Here is a 21,329-nt window from a genome sequence, read left to right on the forward strand (position 1 = left end):
GAAGAAAAGCCCCAAAAAGCAAACAAACCCCGTAAGAACCATCAGAAGTGTGTGTGTGGGGGAAACCAAAAAGCAAACAAATCCAAGAAGACCCATTGGAAATGGGAACCTCCCCCCAAAAACACAAACCCAGCAAGACCATCACAGCATAGAAACATAATCCCACCACCCAGCCCCAAAGCACTCTGCAAAACCCACCCAGAACTGTTTTAAAAAAGCAGAAAGCAGCACCTTACCTTACCAGGCAGTCCGAAGCCTCCTCCGATCGCATTCACTCTAACTGTTGGGGCAAAAGAATTACAAAGAAGCAGCCTCTTTGCCTACCAACGGTTAGCAATTTGAATTCCCTGCCTTCCCCCTCCCTTTTTCTGTTCGTAACTGGAAGCTCCGGCTGCAAGTCGGAGCAAAATTTTGCAGCCGGAGCTGGTCGTAACTCGAAATGGTGGTATGTCGGGATGTTCGTAAGTCGAGGCACCACTGTATACACATACAAGGAAATTCACACAGACACCCAGAGACCAAACCCACATGCACACACATAAAAAGTACCCAAACAATCCCCACCCACTAAAAATCCACTGCTAAGAACACAAACATCTGCACCGCAGGTTAAGTAACACTGTCCAACTGTTCAATGCTGGTGGTCTTTAAGTTCATTATTAAGTGCAATTATAGCTCTGGGATAAAAACTATTCAGAAAATTGTTCTATATCTTCTGCCAGACGGCAACAGTTCAAAAAAAGTTGTAAGCAGGACAGGAAGAGTTTCTCCGGATGTTGTGTGACTTCCTCAGATAGTGGGATATGAAGATGTCATCCAGGGTTGATAGCTGGAGCACGATGATATTCTGGTTCTCTGTAGAGCTTTTTTGTCCGCTACAGAGCTGCTCCCAAACCATACGAGAGTGCCATAGGTTAGGACACTCTCAATGGTGCTACGATAGTAGGGCAGAGGTAAATGCTGAGATAAAAGTAACTTTCTGAGCGTTCTCAGGAAATACAACCTCTTCTGTGCCCTCTCCACTAGCATGTTGGCATTTATAGTCCATGAGAGGTCCTCTCAGTGCCCAGAAATTTAAAACTACCAGCCCTCGCCATTTATGTAAATGTGGTAAATGTACATTTCTCTTCTTTCTTGTACTTCCTTTCTGTAAGCATACTCATTGTTCTTTATGAGCCCCACCACTGTCAACAATGGGAGACAAAGGAGAATGTATAGAGGATGGACCCGTAGGTCAAGTGATGAGAACTCCTTGAATAGATGATTCACTGTACCCATGGGGAAATGCCTCTTTGAGGAGGGGGCGTACCATCTCCTGTTTCTATGAGGGCAGATTGCGTGGGTGCAGCCATTAAACTGCAGTCCTGCAGTCAATGCTGCTCATGACCTAGTTCAATCCAAATGGATTCAGGTAACTGGATCAAGGTTGAGTGAGCCTTCCATTTTTCTGAGGTCTGAAAAATTAGTTCCCAGAGTGGCAAGTTGTTGGTGGCGTAATTGTGTTGTAAACCTCTCAAGGAGAGCTTTAGCACAATAGCGTGGTATTTAAATCAAAACAACAACAAGAGGGTACAACAAAATGTCTTTTGTCCCATCCCATAGGAAATTAAGAAGGCACCTTAGTCGCCACAGTCGTCCTCATCATTATCATCATCGTAAGTCTGACTTTTGAAAATGGCTCCCCCAGTTTAACAACATATTTTTGAAATGGATATATTCTGCTTGATTACAGTGGTGCCTCACATTACGACGTTAATTCGTTCCAGCGAAATCGCTGTAGAACGAAAACATTGTAATGCGAAAATAAAAAGCCCATTGAAACGCATTGAAACCCCTTCAATGCGTTCCAATGGGCTGGAAACTCACTGACCAGCGAAGATCCTCCACAGGGTGGTCATTTTCTGTGCCTATGCAGTGAGGAATCCGTCCCAGAAAACAGCGGGGAGCCATTTTATTTACCCGGTGGCCATTTTGAAACTGCTGATCAGCTGTAGGAAAATCATCGTTTTGCAAAGAATCGGTTCCCGATCACCGCAAAGTAAAAAAGCTTATTTGGACCATCGTTTTGCGATCGCAAAAGCGATCGCCAAAATGTCGTTGTAATGCGGTTTCATTGTAATGCGGGGCAATCGTAAAGCAGGGCACAACTGTATTTGGTTCGAAGCTGGAGCATTAATTCGGATGCCCATTCCATTGCTGGGAAGTGGAAGGAGAGAGTGGGGACTGTGTTTCAGTCCCAGCTCTTTGATTCTGTTGATTTACTCAACTCATTGCATTTGTGGATTCCTAAATGACTGCCTAACAGGTGCTGTGGGGTTTTTCCCCCCCAAGTCTTTCAGAAGATCTGATTATCCCCTTGGTTAAATTTTCCCTTTCATCTGCATTATGTATATAAAATAACTACTATGACAATTCTAAGAGCACAATGCGAGCAGCATCTTTTCAAATAGGGAAAGGAAGGTGTTTGCCTGCATTGTTTGTGATATTTAACTACAATCATGTGATGGCTGCTAGAGAAAATTGTCTCCTACATTGTATTGTTCCTTGCAATCCAATATGGAGTTTGACCTTCCACAGAAGAAATCTGCCTTTATCTTCTGTTTTGCACCTATCATGAAACTTAAGTGGACAGCAGACTGTAGTTTGGGGGCAGGAAATTCTTTAACCGCAGCAAAATCTGGCCAGACTTTGGAAAGGGGACTGAAACAAAAGGCACGCTGTGAGTAAATCTCCTTTATTATGTGCTCCTCTACTGCTGGAAAGGTGAATGTGAGTTAAAATGTGTTATGTGGATGGTTGATTTGTAGAACATGTTAAGGTACACACACACGTGTGTGTGCAAGGGGGATAAGCAGGTGGACTGACTAGATGATTTTTGCATTAGAGCAGTGGTCCCCAACCTTGGGCCTCCAGATGTTCTTGGACTTCAACTCCCAGAAATCCTGGCCACTGCATGTAAAAACTCTAAGGTTCAGACCCTAGAAGCTCCAGCTGAAGCAGGGCTGGACAAAAATAGTGTTCTAGATTCGTTTGGCTTACAACTTCCACCGACCCAAGCCAGCATGGACAGTGACAGGAGGGCTGATGGGAGTCACTATTCCAGTTCTCACTTAGCCCCTGAGAGTCATTATGTGGCCTTAAGTGAGCCACACCCTCTTAACCTGATCTAGGCCACAGGGTTGTAGTGAGGATGAAGTAAAGAAGAGAGCCACATGTACCGCCATGAGCTTCTTGGAGGAAAGCTGGAATATGTGACAAAGAAGTACACAATTGCTGTGCCACAGCCTGTTTCTTAGCAGTGGTGTCCAATCTTGGCCCTCCAGATGTTCTTAGACTACAGCTCCCAGAAGCCTTCACGACCACCTCTGCTGGCCAGAATTTCTGGGAGTTGAAGTCCAAGAACATCTGGAGGGCCAAGGTTGGGGACCACTGTCTTAAAGGATCTCACACAGCATCCAAGACTTTGGAGGACTGCGTCCAAGCAGACAAGACTATGCTGTCCTAGATGGTCCAGTGATCCAATTTGGTGTAAGATGTTTCTTTAGGCTTTCCACACGTGCACCAGGTTTAGTCTCAGGTAGCAGAGTTACCTCAGTGAAGCCAGGCTAGGTGGACCGAAGGTGTGAGAATATAAAGCACTTCCTTGTGTTGAAAGGGCAAAGAGCTTCCCTGGGGTGTTGAGAGATAAAGCTCAGGAAAAGGGAGGTGATAAGGACTCCAGCCAAGGAGGGGCTGAGGCAGCCTTCCCCTCACAAATGCCTTGAACATTGGGGGGAATCATCTGAGAACTGAAATGTCAGCTATTAATCCTCTGGTGTGTTTTTAATCCAGTAAAACGTCGCTTGTTGGAGAAGCCTGATTGCTGCCTTAACTTTGTGGTGTGAATCTTAAGATCCGTACTCTTTAATTAATCTGTTTGGTCTTTCTGAATTGATTTCTTCCTTAGCCTTCGGTGGTGTGTGCTTGCTGGCTAAATCCGAGGTTTAAGGGACTTCCGCAGCGATATCTTCATTTTGAAAGGGCACATTTGAAGATGTTCCAGTTTTAATGTTCGTCTCAGTGCAAGATTTTCTCTGTCTTTCCGCCTGCACGCGGCTCTTGGTTCAGCGGGATATCCCATGGGAGGGGGAAGGGGTTCGCTTTACTTCTCTGGGGACAGGAAAAGGATTTAGCAAAAAGGCACACATTTATAAATTCCCAAGACTTTGAAGTATTTGTTCATTTGCCATTTAAAAATATTTCCACTCTATTGTAGATCTGCGGATTTCAGGGTAGGATACAATCAGTAGAGCAATTCATGATAATACCATTAAAACCTAAGGAGCTACAGTGGTGCCTCGCAAGACGATTGCCTCGTGGGATGATTAATCCGCAAGACGATTGGTTTTTGCGATCGCTGTGGTGCTTCGCAAGACAATGTTTCCCATGGACGATTTTCGCAAGATGACGATTTTTTTCCCATTGGAAATAGATATGCATTCCAATGGGGAACCGAGTTTCGCAAGATGATGTTTTCTATGGACAATTTTCGCAAGATGATTTCTCCCCCATTGGAACGCATTACAGTGGTGCCTCGCATAACGGGCGCCCCGTTTAACGATGAATCCGCATAGCGATGATGTTTTTGCGATCGCTTTTGTGATCGCATAACAATGTTTACTATGGGGGAAAATCGCTTTGCGATGATCGGTAAGCTGTTTCGCTTACCGATTTTCGCATAGCAATGATTTTCCCCCAGCTGATCGGTGGTTCCAAAATGGCCGCCGGGTAAAACAGGGATGGATTCCTCGCTAGAGGAACCACTGTAATTAGATTTCAATGCATTCCAATGGGGAACCGCGTTTTGCAAGACGATGTTTTCACAAGCCGATGTTTTTCGCGGAATGAATTAACATCATCTTGTGAGGCACCACTGTATCTCAGAACTGATTTATGGTAGTAAGACCCAGAGACCTGGGTGTGTAGTCAGTGAGCCAGTATTCAATTGAAATGAGCTGTCATCGATGCCAGCAGAGCCTCCTGTCCATGGGAGAAGGCAAGGGTGGAGGTTGTGGTAGTGGTGGTGGATTTTTCCACTCTGGGCACCCTGCTGACTGAAGCAGCCACCTCTCTCTGCCTAATGGATGAGCCATCTCTGCAAAAGCTCAAGGTCTCTGGCTGATCAGCTGGCATTAAGAGGAATTGACACTGCAAGCAAAACAATGGCGGATAAGACACACCAAAACAGTTCCAATGAGACAGAATAGGCCATTCTGGTGCTTCTAAGCCCTGTAGTACAGCACAGGATGTTTCAGGGTGTGCTTGTCCCTCAGATGTATAAATTTAAAAGTAATTTAGTTTGCTGCGCTGCGGAACAGGAAGCTGCTGGAAATAGAGCAGCCTGATTAATCACACTATATGCAGAGACTTGCTTGCATAAAGCATCACTGTGGACTAGCATCCAGGCCGAAAGAAAAGAGAGGATTTTAAATTTTTTTGTTGTGGCCAGAAATGGGCTTTTCTTCCAAAACTCTGAATCCTGTTTTGGGAAGACGGCGGTTTTCAAGTGTGCAGGTGCACAAAATGTAACCATTCTGGCAATCAGTCTTAATTAAAATCACGAGCAATAGCTGACTTCTCATTGAAAGCCAATGGGCAGGAGTGGCCAGAGAATTCGTTTGCTTGTGAGGTCTACCATTATCTTCTACAGGGGAACTGTGGGAAAGCAGAATTCCCCTTGTGAGGAAATGACCGTAGGGGTTGGTTGATGCCAGAAGGATAGTAGTTAGCAGCATTATTTGGTTGCTGAGTAACTCACACCAGCATCCTGTGGTTGCTGACTGGTGTCTTCATTGCTGCTAACTGGCTAGTAGTCTTTCTTAAATGGGATCTTGCAGGGCAGTGACTAAGGTCTCATCCCGTCATTTTCTACAGGGATGGGAATTTTTTCACCCAAATCAATTACGGTGCTGGAGCAGTTGAGGTTAGTTGCCCTTAAAGTAGTAGCAGCACATGCGACCCGGCAGCTTTTCTCTCCTCGGTGCTAAGCAGCAGTGGCTCCAGAAAGTGGCCACCGCTTTACAAAGAGCTGGCTGGATGCCAGGCATTTGGGACCCAGCTCTTCCATGGAAAGATGCAAGGGCTGCGCTGTACGTGTACCATTCTACTGCGCATAGAGTGGACAGGCAGATGAGCAGAGCAGTGACAGCGCTGTTACTGGTGTCATTTATACCGCTAGGCCAAGCCTATGGCAGGGAAGGGAGGGACGTGAATGAGTGGGGTATAGTGATTAAAGTGTTAAACCAAGACTAGGGATTCAGGTTCAAATCTCCATCGTCTTATTTGACTCTTCCAGACCTATAGTTTCATGAGTTAGTCTTGGAAAAGGATTCTGTTTCTAAAATGAAGTTTGGAATAAATTGATTGTTTTTAAATAATCCAGCTAAGGGCCAAATCTTGCCATGGTTACTAAATGAAATCCAATTTAATGTTTATCCCTGATTTAAGTGGTTCTAGTTTATCTGTTTTTGCTGCCTCGGAAAGAAGCAGAAAGAGGCTGAGTCACAGGCAGGAGAAGGCGAGGGGGAGCTGGTTGTGGCAACAGCGTCAGAGTGGGGAGCCCTTTCCTTTTAAATATCTTCGTGGCCCCAGCATGAAATTCCACTGCCTAATTGGAGTTGCCAGAAACAGTATGCGGTGAACAAAGGGTGCAAGAGGGGCATTGTGAATGAGTGAGTGGGCAGAAAAAAACGCCTTTGCTATGGTGACATACAGTGGGTGAGAGGAAGTAAACATCGCTAGGAGATTCTGTCAGAAAAATAAAGGTGGTGGGAATTTGAAGAAGTTACCACTCATAAGCAGGGGGTGCTAATGCAAGGATATAAGAGTATATTCCTTTCTGTTGTGTGATGACACTTGTTTTCCACTTTTAACCATGCTTCTTGATTCTCAGTGAGTGTGGAGAGCCAGAACATGCAAGTAAGTATTCTGTAGTACATAAAAATGTTTTGCATATACTTAGAGGCACTCAGGGTATTTTTGGTTAAGAATTCTCCAACATGGATGGATCAGTTTTTGCAGCATACTTTGGTATTCCACTAGATCGGAGTCCTCTAACTGCAATAAAGTCATCCTTCATTATTAAGCCTTTTCAGTCCAGACAAACATCTCACAGCTTCTGAAAGATCAGTGGAGAAACTCAGTGTTGATATGCAGGGGAGAGAAAGGAAGAGAATTGAAGGGGGAGATAAATGCAGATCAGCAATAAAGTTTTATTGAATGGGTTCTTAGGTCCAAAAGTTAGAGGATCGTTCCCCAACTTGGTACTTTCCAGATGTGCTCGAGTAGAAATCTTACCATCTTCAGCCACAAGCTGAATTGTGGCATTCTTTAGACCAAAGCATGGAGGAAAGTATTCTCGAAGGCTTTCATGGCTGGGATCTGATGGTTGTTGTGGGTTTTTCGGGCTCTTTGGCTGTGTTCTGAAGGTTCTTCTTCCTAATGTTTCGCCAGTCTCTGTGGCCAGCCTCTTCAGAGGACTGGAGTAGGAACATAGAGCATGGACAGAGTTCCTACTCCAGTCCTCTGAAGATGCCGGCCACAGAGACTGGTGAAACGTCGGGAAGAACAACCTTCAGAACACGGCCAAAGAGCCCAAAAAACCCACAACAACCATGGGGGGAAGTGCTCGTTTGGGAAAGCTGATTTAAAATACAAAAGGGGGCAATCTGAAGGACCAAGCTGCAAAATGATCCTAGAAGGAACGGTGCACTCTTGTCTCCACGGTTATCCTTTCACATAACTAAAAAGTTAGTAGTTAGTTTAGTATAGAGCAAGCTGGGGATTGGCCATGTTGAAAAGAGTTGAGGTTTATGCTTACAAATAGCAGATATCTCCTTAGGAAAACACAGAAAAGTCCAGCAGCTCATGCTATAGGTCAGGATACTGACTGATTTTAATGGGATGAGTTAAACACGTTACCTACTAAAGTTAACTATGAAAAATTAGGGTTTGGGGTCCTCTAGCTAAAAATGTAAGTCTGACTGCATAACTCAGTGGGTTAAATACCTGGCTGTGGAGCCAATGGTTGGGAGTTCAATTCCTGCACCTCCTGTGAGTACAGCCAGCCTGGGTGGCCTTGGGCAAGCTGCATAGTCCCAAGGTTGCCCCCTAGAGGAAGGAATGGGAAACCACCTCTGAGCAGTCTCTACCTGGAAAATCCTGGAAAGGGTTGCAATAAGTCAGAATTGACTTGATGGTACATGATGAGCATTATGAGATAAGCAGTGTGGTGGAGTGGACTAGAACTCTGCAGACCAAGATTCAAATCCCTGCGCAGCTGTAGAAGCTCACTGGGGAGTGGAACTGGTAAAACCCCTCCTGAAATATTTTACTTACCTTGCAAGTCCTGTTAGGGTTGCTATAAGTCAGTGAAAGCACATAGCAACTCTCGGAAGACTAATTATTCCCTACAAGCAACAACAGCTAAAATCTTAACTAATTAGGCTCCACCCACAGTACTTCATGCTCTGCCCTATAGCATGTACGAGCGCGGTCTGTCTCCCCATCCCAGCCAGTGACCTATGCAATTGAAATATGCCCCTATTAACATGCTGCTTGTAATGGCACCTGGGGTATTGTTTTTGATATGGTACTTCTGGCATCCCCTGGAAGACTGAGAACAGCTGTGGTATTTAATGATGGCACTGCAGATGTGCACATCCACGCATAGGACCTGTTCAGCATCATAAAGAAAAGTAGCAGCTGGGAGTGGAGCTTCAACAGGCACTTTCTATGATTAGGATGTGGAAAAGTTCTCTCTTCCATCCCTCCCTTTCTTCCTTCTTTGGACTGCATCTGCTGTAGTTCTCCATTTACAAGGTATAGGTGATTTAAAGCCAGGTGATCTGTACTTTATTTCCCACAAGCCTGGCCCAGAAGAGGCCTGATCCAGATGCTTTTGTCACAGGGCTAGGAAACCTTGTGCTCTCCGCGGGCGTTAGATTACAGTTCCCCTAATAATGCTTGTGGTTGGCGGGGGCTTCTGGAGCTGAATTAAGACGCTGGGAAGCCAAAAGTTCTGTACCCATATTATTGTTAGACCTGATGAGGTTTCCTCAGTTGGTGTAGCTGGGTTTCACTGGGAAAGCCTGGTTTTTTTTTTTTTTTAAATGACTTTTTTGAATGATGAGTTCCAGAATTGCCCAGTCAGCAAGGCCGTGTGGGCGGAGGGTTTCTGGGTTTGGGTAGTCCAAAAAAGAGAGAGAGAGAGAGAGAGAGAGAGAGTCCACATTTTGATTCCCCCTTTTACTGGACAGAGCTTGTAATGAACTGGTCGAACCTCTTCTTAACCCTTGCTTGGCCACTACTGGTTCGCTTGCAGCGGCCTCGAGAGCTGCCGCGTTCCCTGCCTGTGGCGAACGAGGCAGCCTCAGAGGGACGTGTGCTTTTAAATATTTCATCAGGGCAGTGGGCTCCTTTTCCAGCTGCCGTGTCCTGTTAGGTGTTTCCTGTCCATTTAGTAACCTAGCCGGGGAGTTCTGCACTTTAAAACAAACCTAGTAATGTTCGGCCCGCCGCACTTCATCGGCAATCAGGGGAGACCTTTATTTCTGTGTAGTTGCAGGAGCTCCAGAGTTGTACGTGTGTCGTGTCGAGTTGAACAGTTTGGATTGCTGTTGTACTTTGTCTGTTCCGATTACTCTGCTCTGGCGGAGAGCGCCTCCCCACCCCTCCTGCTGCAAATCTTGCCTCTAGTCCTGCTTTTGCTCTGCTCTGCGCCGGCTCTCTTCTCGTCCCTGCTTTGTTCCGCAAGCAATCAGGTTGTTGCATTTGTGGGAGAATCAGAGCAAGCTGCTCCTGTAATTGCACACCTCCGGGCGGCCTCCCGTTCTGCCCGGCTTTGTCGTACGTTGAGCGTTGAGCCAAACGGGTGGCTTGACTGCTCTGTGGGAATGAAACTGCCCTCTGAAGTAGCCTCTTATATCAATATGGTAAGAGTGGGACACGTTTGGACTCTGGACCACAGGCGGCCCGAAGCCCTGTTTGGTGAGGCCACCGAGCCCTCCAGCCCTGAAAGGAAGTGGATAATGACAGTAATGAAAACTAAGCTAGGTGGAATAATAGTCTGACAATATAAGGCAATTTCATATACAGTGGTGCCTCGCTTAACGAGCGCACCGTTTAACGAAGCATCCGCATAGCGACACGTTTTTTGCTTTCAAAAGAATCAGAAACTGATGTTTGTTTCTTTCCCTATTTAGTGATTTTTCTGGGTCTCGGTGTGGCCCCCACTGAATTCTTCACTGAATTAATCTCTAGTTCTACAGAGCTGCTCCCTCCCCCACCCCCACCCCATGGGATGCGAATGAGGTAGAACTTGCTCAGAGCCCTTGGTCCTCTATGGATGGAGAGAGCTCTTCATTTCCTCTGGTGAGGCTGAGTACATCACTCTCTTCTCTTCCACCCAGCAGTTCGACGTTCAAAGATTTGGAGGGGAACAGCCTGAAGGACAGCGGGCATGAAGAGAGTGACCAGACAGATAGTGAACATGACGTCCAGCGTGGCTTATACTGTGACACGGCTGTGAATGATGTTTTGAATACCAGCGTAACCTCCATGGGGTCTCAGGTGCCTGAACAAGGTAGGTTGCAACAGCTTTTACAAACATCTGATCTTTAGAGCGTGTGGGCTTCCTATGGGTTGGTGAGTTGTTTGGGACCTATGATGCTTCACCTGTCTCCTCAGCCTGTGGATTGTGGTGTCATGGAATGTTTATGAACATTCCAACTTCTGGAAAACATCAACCACTCAGCGTTGACAGAGACTGTGTCATTTCAGGGAACAAAGTGAGGCATCTTTGGAAAAGCTCATGTTAAGTCTTACAGGCAAGGAGGATACGGGCAATAGTGTTGGGGTGAGGCTGTATAGAGGAGTCAAAAATGTGAACCCTGTCCTAGAAACCAAGGGAATAAATAAAGTGCAATGCAAAACCAAAAGGAGGAGCAATTGTGTGAAAGATCCTTTGAACTAATTAGTTGCACATTGGGCTGAAAGTTTCATCTCCGTGCTTGGATCCTGTATCTTCAAAGGGTAGTCACGTGATGACATGGTTGGATTGACCTCTTTCCTATGACCGCTGCTGTTCCAAGAGATTTAGGATGCTGCTGCTGTGTTTACCTGTGGCCATTTATGATGGCTTTAGCAATGTCTTTTTTAAAAACTTGATGTTATAGCAGACATGGTGGTGGCAGCATTCCTGCGTGTCTCTTTTAGGAGCAGCAGAACTGGCAGGTGCCCTTGGATTTCTAAAATGACAGGGCTATCTGCTCTGGAACCCTTGCCACTTTAACCCAGATGGGACATGATTACTCAGTGGTGAAAGAAATGTATTCCTTATATGAATGGAAGCATATCCCCACTGTATACGTCCCAAGTAGGAACCCGAGGCATTGGGACATAAATGGGGAGCAATGGCTCCTTTTTCTGCATTTAATCTGTCCTCCAGGACATCTTCAGCTGATCCACTAGGAGCCACAGTAGCTAGGATACAGTCCTCACAATTGCTTCGGTATGTGCAAAGAAGTTGCTGGCCCCAAATTTGCATCCATTCATTAAAGCAGGAAAAGAAACAACAAAAAAACGAAGGGGAGCTTTGGAAGTATTAACACATCTGTTTCTCATTGAGGCGTGCTGTTTTGAAAGTCATGTTTGTGCCGCTTGATAAATGAGGTTGGCTTGACCTGTTGCAAAATGTTTTTCTCGGAACTGAATTCCCAAGTGATCCGTTTTGCCCACTGCAAAGCTGTTTCCCAACTCGGCTCAGGACCTTTTTTGAAACGGGTTCCTTCCCTTGGCACTTGCAACCTTAGATCCCTCTGGAAGAGGCCAATAAAAGATGGGAAGTGTTGTACAAATGTATATTCAAGGCTAGTCTGCAAAATTGTAGTGTATTGATGGCGGTGTTCACGTCTGAATGCACATGTGCGTGCTTGAGCAGACGTGTGTAGCCACACTCATAGCTTGCATTTTTAAAGGATGTTTTCCTGATTTTCTACTGCTTATCCTCCAATCACAATATGATCAAGGTTTGCCAAAGGAGAATTCCCACACCATCAGATAGATTACATGTGTGGCTTTGTGTTTTTATTCATGTATTCATTTACTCCCCTTTTAGACAGCCAAATAACCAGAGATCTCTGGGGCATGTACAGTATATTGAAACACAAAACACAGATGACAAACAATGATACAAAACTGCACATTGTAGTGCCCCGATGAAATGAGCATCGAAAAATGAAAAAGCCACAGCTCATCCATCCGAAAGAAAACCAATAGCAATGGAATGGTACACAAAGATGTAAAATCATTAAAAGGAATTCAAGTAAAAACTCTGCACCTGATACCATAGGAACTTAGTATGTCTCTCTGGGGGAAGTCATTCCCCAGATGTGGTGCTACCACTGGGAAAGCCTTTGCACATGCCTTGCTTCATTCTGTAGGGTGCACACTGTATGGCAGTGGTTCTTAACCTTTGTTACTTGGATGTTTTTGAACTGCAACTCCCAGAAACCCCAGCCAGCACAGTTGGTGGTGAAGGCTTCTGGGAGTTGCAGTCCAAAACTCCTGAGTAACCCAAGGTTAAGAACCAGTGCTGTATGGGAAAGTAGCTAGAGGAAGAAATCCTCCTTCAGGTGTTTTCTGGAATGCTGGGTGTGGTTGTTATATTTCCTTAACAGTGAACTCAAGTGCTGATTTATGATGACTTTGAGAAACAAGAAGGAAGTGTCACCATATATGGGGAAAAGCTAAGACTCTTAAGGGAGAAAAGAAATCTGATGGCAAGGGCAAGAAAATTCTGTCCCTGCGGTTCTGTGATCGGGGTTTCCAGAAGAGCTTGGGCTTTTAATTGCCATTTAAAGTCTCCTTTGACTTTGGTTCTGTTACACCATTGCTTTCATTTTCAAAGTGAGTTTGTTTTAACTGTCATCTTTTTTAATCCCTGAAGTTCCAAAACAGTATTGGCTACTTTAGAGATTTCATATTTGATTTGGATGCTACTGCAGGCTTCCATGCTTTGCTTCAGATTGGTTTAGAAACTGACAAATACCCTTGCTTCACTTTGGATTCCAAATAACTTTTGAACCCAAGAACTTGTTCTTAGTTATGCATGTGGAAATCCCCCACATGTTACTGGCCTTACCTCTCACCTGTTTTCCTGACTGGGGATTGCATATGGGCAGATGAAACCAGCATAATTTAGAACAACAAATTAGTAAACCTGGGAGATTAAAATACATGCATACACATGGGACAATTAACTCTTTTAACCAAGCATCCTCTTTAAAATGCCTTGTTTTTACATACTTCTTAAATGAAAATAATGGTTGGAGTCCATAGTGTATTGGGGAAATGCTTCACAAAGCAGGTATAACCACAGGGAATACATACTGTATCTCTCTGTTGGAAAAGCTTTTTTAAAAAAAGATTTTTTTACAAGTTTCAGACTTCTTAATTATTAATTTTTGTTAGTTTGAGATTTTTCAAACAATTTGGGTGCTTTGGACTGTATGTGCAGCAGATTCCTTCTTCTTAATTGTTTTGTAAAGGCCAACAGAAAGTCCTGTTACACACCACCAACCCAGGTCTGGAATCTTGACGAAATAGTTGCATGTGCAATGTGAATTGTGCGGGTGGGTTTCAAAATTCCTTGTCAAACCGTTTTGCGTTAAAGCAGGCTGAGTTGGTGAGAACAAAGAATACATACAATATTCTTCACAATATTTTAGTCATCTAAAATTACAGGACCTGGGAATGTTTAATTTTGGAAAGGGGAGCAGGGAATGTACCATCTTTCTCCATTATACTCCCAGAATTGGCTATTTTTTTTTTTAAAAGTCACTATGTATTAGAAGCTTAATCAAATAGTTTTGAATAGACCTTAGAGTCTCCCCTAAATTGGAGGTTCTTCACCTTTAAAAGATCATAAACATTAAAAAGCCACTATAATCTTAAATGTAACAAGGCCACTTGTATTAAGATGAGGGAAATAACTAGGTGTCTGAGAAAGAGAGCTTTGCCTTAGACTAGCTTCTGTATTTTTCCTTCAAGCACCCTTCAAGCATTTTTTTTTAATCGTCTCCTGCTCTCTGTATGTATTAATCATTTATCCCACAGAATAACAACCCCCAATGGATGTCACATAAGAGCTGGCCTTCATTATCGGCAAGCTTAACAACCATTTTTGGATCCTGTCTTTGCATAGGAATAGTTGAAAAGCTTTTGGTAACACGAAAAAATATGAGGCTGTGACATGCAGTGAGACTGTCCCTACCATTAGGCAAGAGATACCGGGCAGCATAAAAGGTTAAGAAATGGTTAGTTATTTGCCTTGCTAGTCTTGTATTTTAACTGATGGGGAGAGATGCTCAGGAGGCTGTGCAGGTACCAAGGTAAGTTGGCTGATTTTTGATACTTACAGTATCTTGACATTGGTGGCGGATACTGATGGTGGACATTGGTGTCATTTGCTGCCCCCAAAACTCTGTGGCCCAGAGTGGGAACACAGGGGCCCAATATGATGGAATCCTGGAAAGAGACTTTTAGCAGGGTGCGAAGCAGGAGAGTTACTTAGATACCACCAAAAAGCTGAGCACACAAGGAAAGAAACCCATGAGCATAAAATCTTGTGTCTGCAATTTATAGTATGTGTTGTTGTTTAGTCGTTCAGCCGTGTCCGACTCTTCGTGACCCCATGGACCAGGCTCTCCTGTCTTCCACTCCCTCCCAGAGTTGGGTCAAGTTCGTGTTGGTTGCTTCGATGACACTGTCCAACCATCTCATCCTCTGTTGTCCCCTTCTCCTCTTGCCTTCACACTTTCCTAACATCAGGGTCTTTTCCAGGGAGTATGTACTGTACATACAGTATAGTATGTACTGATTCAAAATTAGTTACAAAAAAATAATGTTGACTGAATTATGGTGCCTTTCAGTCTAAGGGGGAAGGCAGTGGACAGCTGACTGGTGTGCCTGTTGGATCTGTTGTAAAAGGTAAAGGTTCCCCTTGACAATTTTTGTCCAGTCGTGTTCGACTCTAGGGGGCGGTGCTCATCCCCGTTTCCAACCCATAGAGCCAGCATTTTGTCCGAAGACAATCTTCCGTGGTCACATGGCCAGTGCGACTTAGACACGGAACGCTGTTACCTTCCCACCGAGGTGGTCCCTATTTATCTACTTGCATTTGCATACTTTTGAACCACTAGGTTGGCGGGACCTGGGACAAGTGACGGGCGCTCACTCCGTCACGTGGGTTCGATCTTACGACTGCTTGGTCTTCTGACCCTGCAGCACAGGCTTCTGCAGTTTAGCCCACAGCGCCACCACGTCCCTTTGTTGACCAGGTGCTAATTGTGGATGGCCAATCTCAAGACTGCTCATCACAATCCTTCTGGTTCTTTGATTAAATATAGCCTTATAGCCCTCAATTGAAGGAAACCTTCAAAAACAGAGTAATTCTATAGTGAAGTTATTTATTTATTTATTTATTTATTTATTTATTTATTTATTTATTTATTTATTTATATCCCGCTTATCTAGTCTTGTAACCACTCTAGGTGGCTAAGTTGTTCCCAGTCTTGAGTCCCCAGATGTTCTTGGACTAGAACTGCTTGATAGCTCAGCGGTTTAGGTATCTGGCTGCAGAACCAGTGGTTGGGAGCTCAATCCCCCACTGTGTCTCCTTGACAGGGACGGACCTGATGATCCGTAGGGATCTCTTCCAGCACTATAGTTCTAATATTGCTATAAACTCCCAGAAGATTTCACCACTAGCTGTGCTGGCCAAGATTTCGGGGAATTGTAGTCCAGGAACATCTGGGGACACAAAGTTTGGAGTCACTTCTATTGTAGCACTTTCCAGTGAAGAACGGTCTTCCCCCAATGGCCACTGTTGTTCAAAGTAGGGTGCCTCTTGGACTTTACAAATGACAGTCTAATTGCAGAACAGTCCAGAGGGCAACCCTTTGCTTGAAGGTGTCAGGCATTTAAAGCACCTTTGGGGCCAAGACTGGTTTAAAGACAAAGACCAATATTCTGCTTAGGAAACAGAACATAAAACCTTATGGGATGCATGCATGCATGAAGCATGCATGCATGCATTCATGCATTCATGCATTCATGCATTCATTCATTATTTATTTATTTATTTATTCATTCATTCATTCATTCATTCATTCATTCATTCATTCATTCATTCATTCATTCATTCCCTGCCTTAAGATGGACCCAAAGCAGCTTCCATAATTAAAAGACAATATTTAAAGCTAAAACAACCAAGACTACAAATACTAAAAAGGATCAAAGAAATATCACACTAAGAGGTGATAAACAAAAGCAACACATTCAAAGCGATCAGGCACAACCATCCATTTAAACCCCCCCCCCCCCGCACTCAGGCAACCAGTCATTAAGGGAAAGATTGTCTGAAAATAAAGGTCTATGCCTGCTTGCGGAAAGACGGCAAAGATGGGGCCAGTCTGGCCTCTTGTGGGAGGGAGTTCCAGAGTCTGGGAGCAGCGACAGAGAAGGCCCTCTCCTGTGTCCCCACCAGACGCATCCGTGAAGGTGGTGGGACTGAGAGAAAGGCCTCCCCTGATGATCGTAACACTCGAGCAGGCTCATAAAGGGATATGTGGTCTTTGAGAGAGCTAGGATCCAAGCCATTCAGGGCTTTCTAAATTAGAACCAGCACTTTGAATTTTGCCCAAAAATGGATTAGCAACCAATAGAGCTGCTGGAATAGGGGGTTTATGTGATCCTTGTGACCAGCCCCAGTTAGCAGTCCAGCTGCTGCATTTTGGACCACCTGAAATTTTGAAACACTTTCCAGAGGCAGTAACACAGGTACAGTATTTAGTCACTGGTTTGCCCACCGTGGGGAAATATATTGCATTTCTCTTCAAATTGTTGGAATTATGTGGGTATTTACATGCGTTCAGAAAATTAGCATAAAACCTTGTTATGCAAATCTTTGCCTTCTATTGTGGCATGCATTTCCTCATCATGGGTGACTGGCCCCTCTATTTATTTTCCTCTACATTTCCTTGCTGCCCCAGGTTTGATATATAGCAGACTTAGTGTACCTATTTTTTTAAAAAAGGCTTTCTTTATGCTACCACGGAAATAGCATAACATTTTCCCACCCAAAAAGGAATGGAAAAAAAAAATCATTTGAACTTTATTTCTTGGTGTATTCAGTGGAGCAACTTTTAGATAACCCAGGAAAACCTTCTAAGTGGGACTTAGTGGCGGTCACTGTCCAATTCCCCATCATGAACCACGCTTAATGGAAGAGTGGTGAAATCTTTTGCAATAATATATTTTCTCGACAAGCGTCTTATGGGCAGAGATGAAAAAATTAAACATTTATAGATCTGTGTTATGGAAGTTTAAATTCTTTCCGGACCTTCACTGTTTCTGAAACGACCTAGCATTTATTTTTCTCCTATAAGAAGGGGGGGGACCGACTTTAGAGAAGAAAACAATGATTGGGGTGAGGATGTGCAAGTAGAGAGGGCAAGGCCAAGATAATTTTTTTGTCCATGGCAAAGAAAAAATGGAGCCCCCTCCATTGCATCTGCAAAAACTGGACAGGCAGCCAAAACATCCTTCGGCACTATTGATGGGACTCTTGTTTCCCACTGCAGTTGAAGGTAGTAGGTGAAATTAAGATATGCAGCCTAGGAAGTATTGTACACAGAGCATTGCCATATCAGGGAGGGGAGGATGCTGGGTGGCTCAAGAATAACGGTTAGGGGAGATGCTGCTGCCACCCCCAGCATCAGTCACCGGGAGAAGTTTGCTAACTCTGCCTTATGGTAGGTCCTTGAGATGTCGTTATTCAGCAAGGAGGCTTTGCAGATATGAGAGCAGAAAGTGTTCAGCCTCCGAACCTCGCGTGAATTGTTACCAGAATATCCTGCTCAAAGCTAATTTCCTTTCCGCTGCCATTTTTATGTGAGAAGAAACATTTCACTGTGGAGCGCGAGTACCTGTAAATTGAGACGCCGGCTAGATCTCAAGAGCTTTCTAGTGCAAGCTGCTACCTCTAGTCTCTCACCTAATACTGCACAGAGGGAGTGCAAAATGCCTTAATGTATTCCAGGCAAATATTATGGAAATTACGTGTAGGTGCGAATAAGATATGCAAATATGCTGCACCTCTGCAAGCCCTGACAGCTTTCTAACAGGTACCTGGGCGATGATCCCCACTGCCCCAGCCACCTTCTCTTCAGGGGTAATGAATCCGGCAGATTCATATTCAAATAGTCTTCGTTGCCACACTGGTGTGTAACCACAATAGATTCCTCAGGGAATGCCTAAATGCTTTGGAGAGGGGAAGCTGCTCCGCTCTGTGTCAGCAAGGTGGGAAGCGTGAGCTGTAAACAGGAAAGGTATCTCAACATTAAACAAGACCCTGGCCAGTATTCTGTTGAGCTTCTTCAGTAAGTCCTGATGTTGCTGTTCTTCAGGAAGAGGTTTTTTTGGGTTTTTTTAAATAGAGGTCACTGCCTGTGTAACACTGCTGGATAGCTCAGTGGTATAGGCATCTGGCTGTAGAGCCACAGTTTGGGAGTTTGAATCCCCACTGTGCCTTCTTGATGGGTTAGACTCAATGATCCATAGGGTCCCTTCCCGGTCTGCAGTTCTAAGATGATGATGATGATGTCCATCCCTGTGACAGTGACACAACCCCACATCACTGCATTGATGGGGCTGTCCACTTAGAGGAAGCACACAATGGGACAGGACACTCTGGTTTTCTGGATGGGTCTTTGACCCAGACCAGGTTGACTTAGGGTGAAATATCACACCAAGCTCTGAAGGCAACTGATAACCTTAGGTTATTCATTGCCTCTCGGTCCTTATTTTATAGGGTTCTTCTGGGGATAAATATGGGGGAGAAGAACTATGTGCTCCACCTTGATGCCCATGGAGGAAAAAGGTGGGATTATCCATGTACCACATGATTATGTTGAGGATGATCCTGATGTTGCTACAGGCATTTGTGAGCATTTTCATCTGTGGTGCAGTGGGGGCAACGTCAGCCATGGCACTGGATGAAGCCTTTATTTATAGGTGCACTGTGGTTTATAACTTCCACTGCAATATGGTCATGGTGAAGTGCACATAATGTACTCTATTGGCCCTGCTCACTATTCAGACTGAGATTGCATTTTCTCAATGGGGCTGTGCCCTTTTGCTGAGATTAAAGCAGGCAGACTCTGGGTACTTTCCTTAAAATAAAATCCTCGGAGTAGCCAGGTCCTGGAAGTTGCTCCTGATTTGGATCGGGGCCTCCCACTTTAGTTTCTTGCTAAACATTCACGCCCTTGCTGCTATTACTCTTCCTAAAATGCTGCTGGCAGTAAGTAAGACAGCGCCTTCGGGGATCAAATAGCTCTGTGTACATGTGTGTATGTGTCTCTCTCTCTGTGTGCATCTGTTCAATATTGCATCCCAATCAAAGCTGAGGTGAATTAAGTCATAGGGTAACAACTTTATACCACGTCACACCATTTGGCCCTGTTGTTGAAAGGAGCCACTGATTGGTTGCTACTGCAACGAGGATTGTGGTGGGCTGGGAATTCCACTGAAAAATTTTGCAATTGAGAGGCGACTGGGGGAAGTGGGTATGTTGTTATTATTTTTTAAAATGTAGGCGTGATATTAACTTGAGCAACAAGCCAACCAACAACCATGTGCTTGCATGGTGGTGACTAAGGCTTAGCCGTCCCTGACATCTTTTGACAGCTACTGGGAGGTTTCTTTCCCCTTCTATCCATCATCATCATCATCACTGGTTGTTACTGGTTCCTACCCAGAGGGTCAAATCTATGGCCCGGCTCTCGCTTCCATACGTCACTACTGGAAAAACCATAGCTTTGACTATGCAGACCATGAAGGGCTAGCTTGACTCAATGCCTGACTTTGAGGAAGGGTCCCTTTGAGCCAGGCCCCAGAGCTCAGTTGCCTCTGTGGAGTCCAGCACTGGCTGCTTTACAATATGGCTGGCACAGCGCTCTCCACATTGCCTCTGTGCCCCCTCTGTCTTACTCCGAGCTGGAGGAGCGCTTTGTACTGCTGCTGGTGGTGACTGCGAAATCTTTTGAGTTCTGAGGTGTGTTGAACTGCCTTCTAAAGACTTACATACTACGGAATGAAAGTAGTCCTTTCATGATTCAGAAGTTTAAAAAAGCAAACCAAATACTCCAGAGAGAGAGAGAGAGAGAGAGAGAGAGACTATTATGACCCTTTAATGGTAGAACTCTCTTTTGAGTTCTCTATGTAATATATTGATGTATTTATTTATTGAGAATTCTTGGAACTTGCTTAAGTTCCAGTAAAATGCACAGCGGAAGGCCAGCTTCTTAAGGTTAGAATTAGCGGTAGAAGTCCCCTTCTTTACCCAATTGTTCTTGGTATCCGCCCTAACCAAATCCTAGTATTTTAGAAAATAAGACTCAGGAGGCGATCTTTAAGTATAAAAGGTTCTGTGTCCTTTATTCACTTAAAGTACATTTCTGAAACAGGTGCTGATTAGGTTGATAGAAGAAAAAGTAGCAAAAGTAAGGTTTGTTTCCTCCGCCCATGTGGCTGGGAGGATCTCCAGCCTGGAGACCCAGCATCTTCCAAGATGAAGAAAGATCTCTGAGACAAGAATGGAGTCTCTGAAACCTGTGGGGAGGAGAAGAACAAGGGTGGAGTTTCTCTAGCCTGGGAAGAACAAGCCCCTCTGATTAGTTAGCGTGCAAACAAATGAGCAAACAAGTTAGTTGTGATGGAGACCTCCTCTTCCTATGTGTTGAAATTTACATCAAGATTGCTAACTAGCCAACATTATTCATGCGTTGGCATGGGGTTCAAATGCCCTGTAACTGTGAAGCCCTCTAGATTAGTAGAGAACACCATTTTTTTAAAAAAAGAAGCTAATCACATTAAGCACCTGAGCTATCCTGTGGTGAATAAAATCACTCACAAGTTTTCAAACAAAGCAAAAATGGCCATTTCTGCCTGAGCGCAGACCTCTGTGTAGGAATGCTTTGGAAGACCTTGGGGTCAGGTTCAAACTCAGGACAATTCAGCATCTTTCGAGTTCCACAGAGTTCACTGTGTCTTGAATGCTGTAGTGAGCCAGTGTGTATACATATGTGTAGGTTTGCTGCTCAGTACAGTGGAACCTCGACTTACGAACGTCCCTACTTGCGAACGATTCGAGTTACAAACGGCTCCGTTCGCAAAAAGTTGCTTCGACCTGCGAACAGAGCCTCGACCTATGAACCAATAAAAAAGGA

At 44.5% G+C, this 21,329-nt stretch overlaps 1 protein-coding gene and 1 long non-coding RNA gene across 5 annotated transcripts in view; one reads left to right on the plus strand and one right to left on the minus strand.

The window, feature by feature from the left end:
- Positions 1–21,329, plus strand: part of PCDH19 (protocadherin 19) — a 142,976-nt gene that overhangs the window by 83,276 nt on the left and 38,371 nt on the right. For 2 of the 4 annotated variants that reach the window (XM_020802122.3, XM_020802124.3), the window contains one exon: positions 10,449–10,621. In XM_020802122.3, coding sequence (XP_020657781.3) covers positions 10,449–10,621 — 173 coding nt within the window. The remainder of the gene's footprint in view (positions 1–10,448; positions 10,622–21,329) is intronic. The other 2 variants (XM_020802123.3, XM_020802125.3) reach the window with 1 other exon arrangement.
- LOC144584455 (uncharacterized) overlaps positions 13,500–21,329 on the minus strand; it is a 44,820-nt gene continuing 36,990 nt past the window's right edge. Inside the window, exon 2 of the long non-coding RNA XR_013538717.1 lies at positions 13,500–20,712. This is a non-coding gene — a long non-coding RNA (uncharacterized LOC144584455). The remainder of the gene's footprint in view (positions 20,713–21,329) is intronic.

Source organism: Pogona vitticeps, chromosome 11, assembly GCF_051106095.1.
Source record: "Pogona vitticeps strain Pit_001003342236 chromosome 11, PviZW2.1, whole genome shotgun sequence".
Classification (NCBI taxonomy): Eukaryota; Metazoa; Chordata; class Lepidosauria; order Squamata; family Agamidae; genus Pogona; species Pogona vitticeps.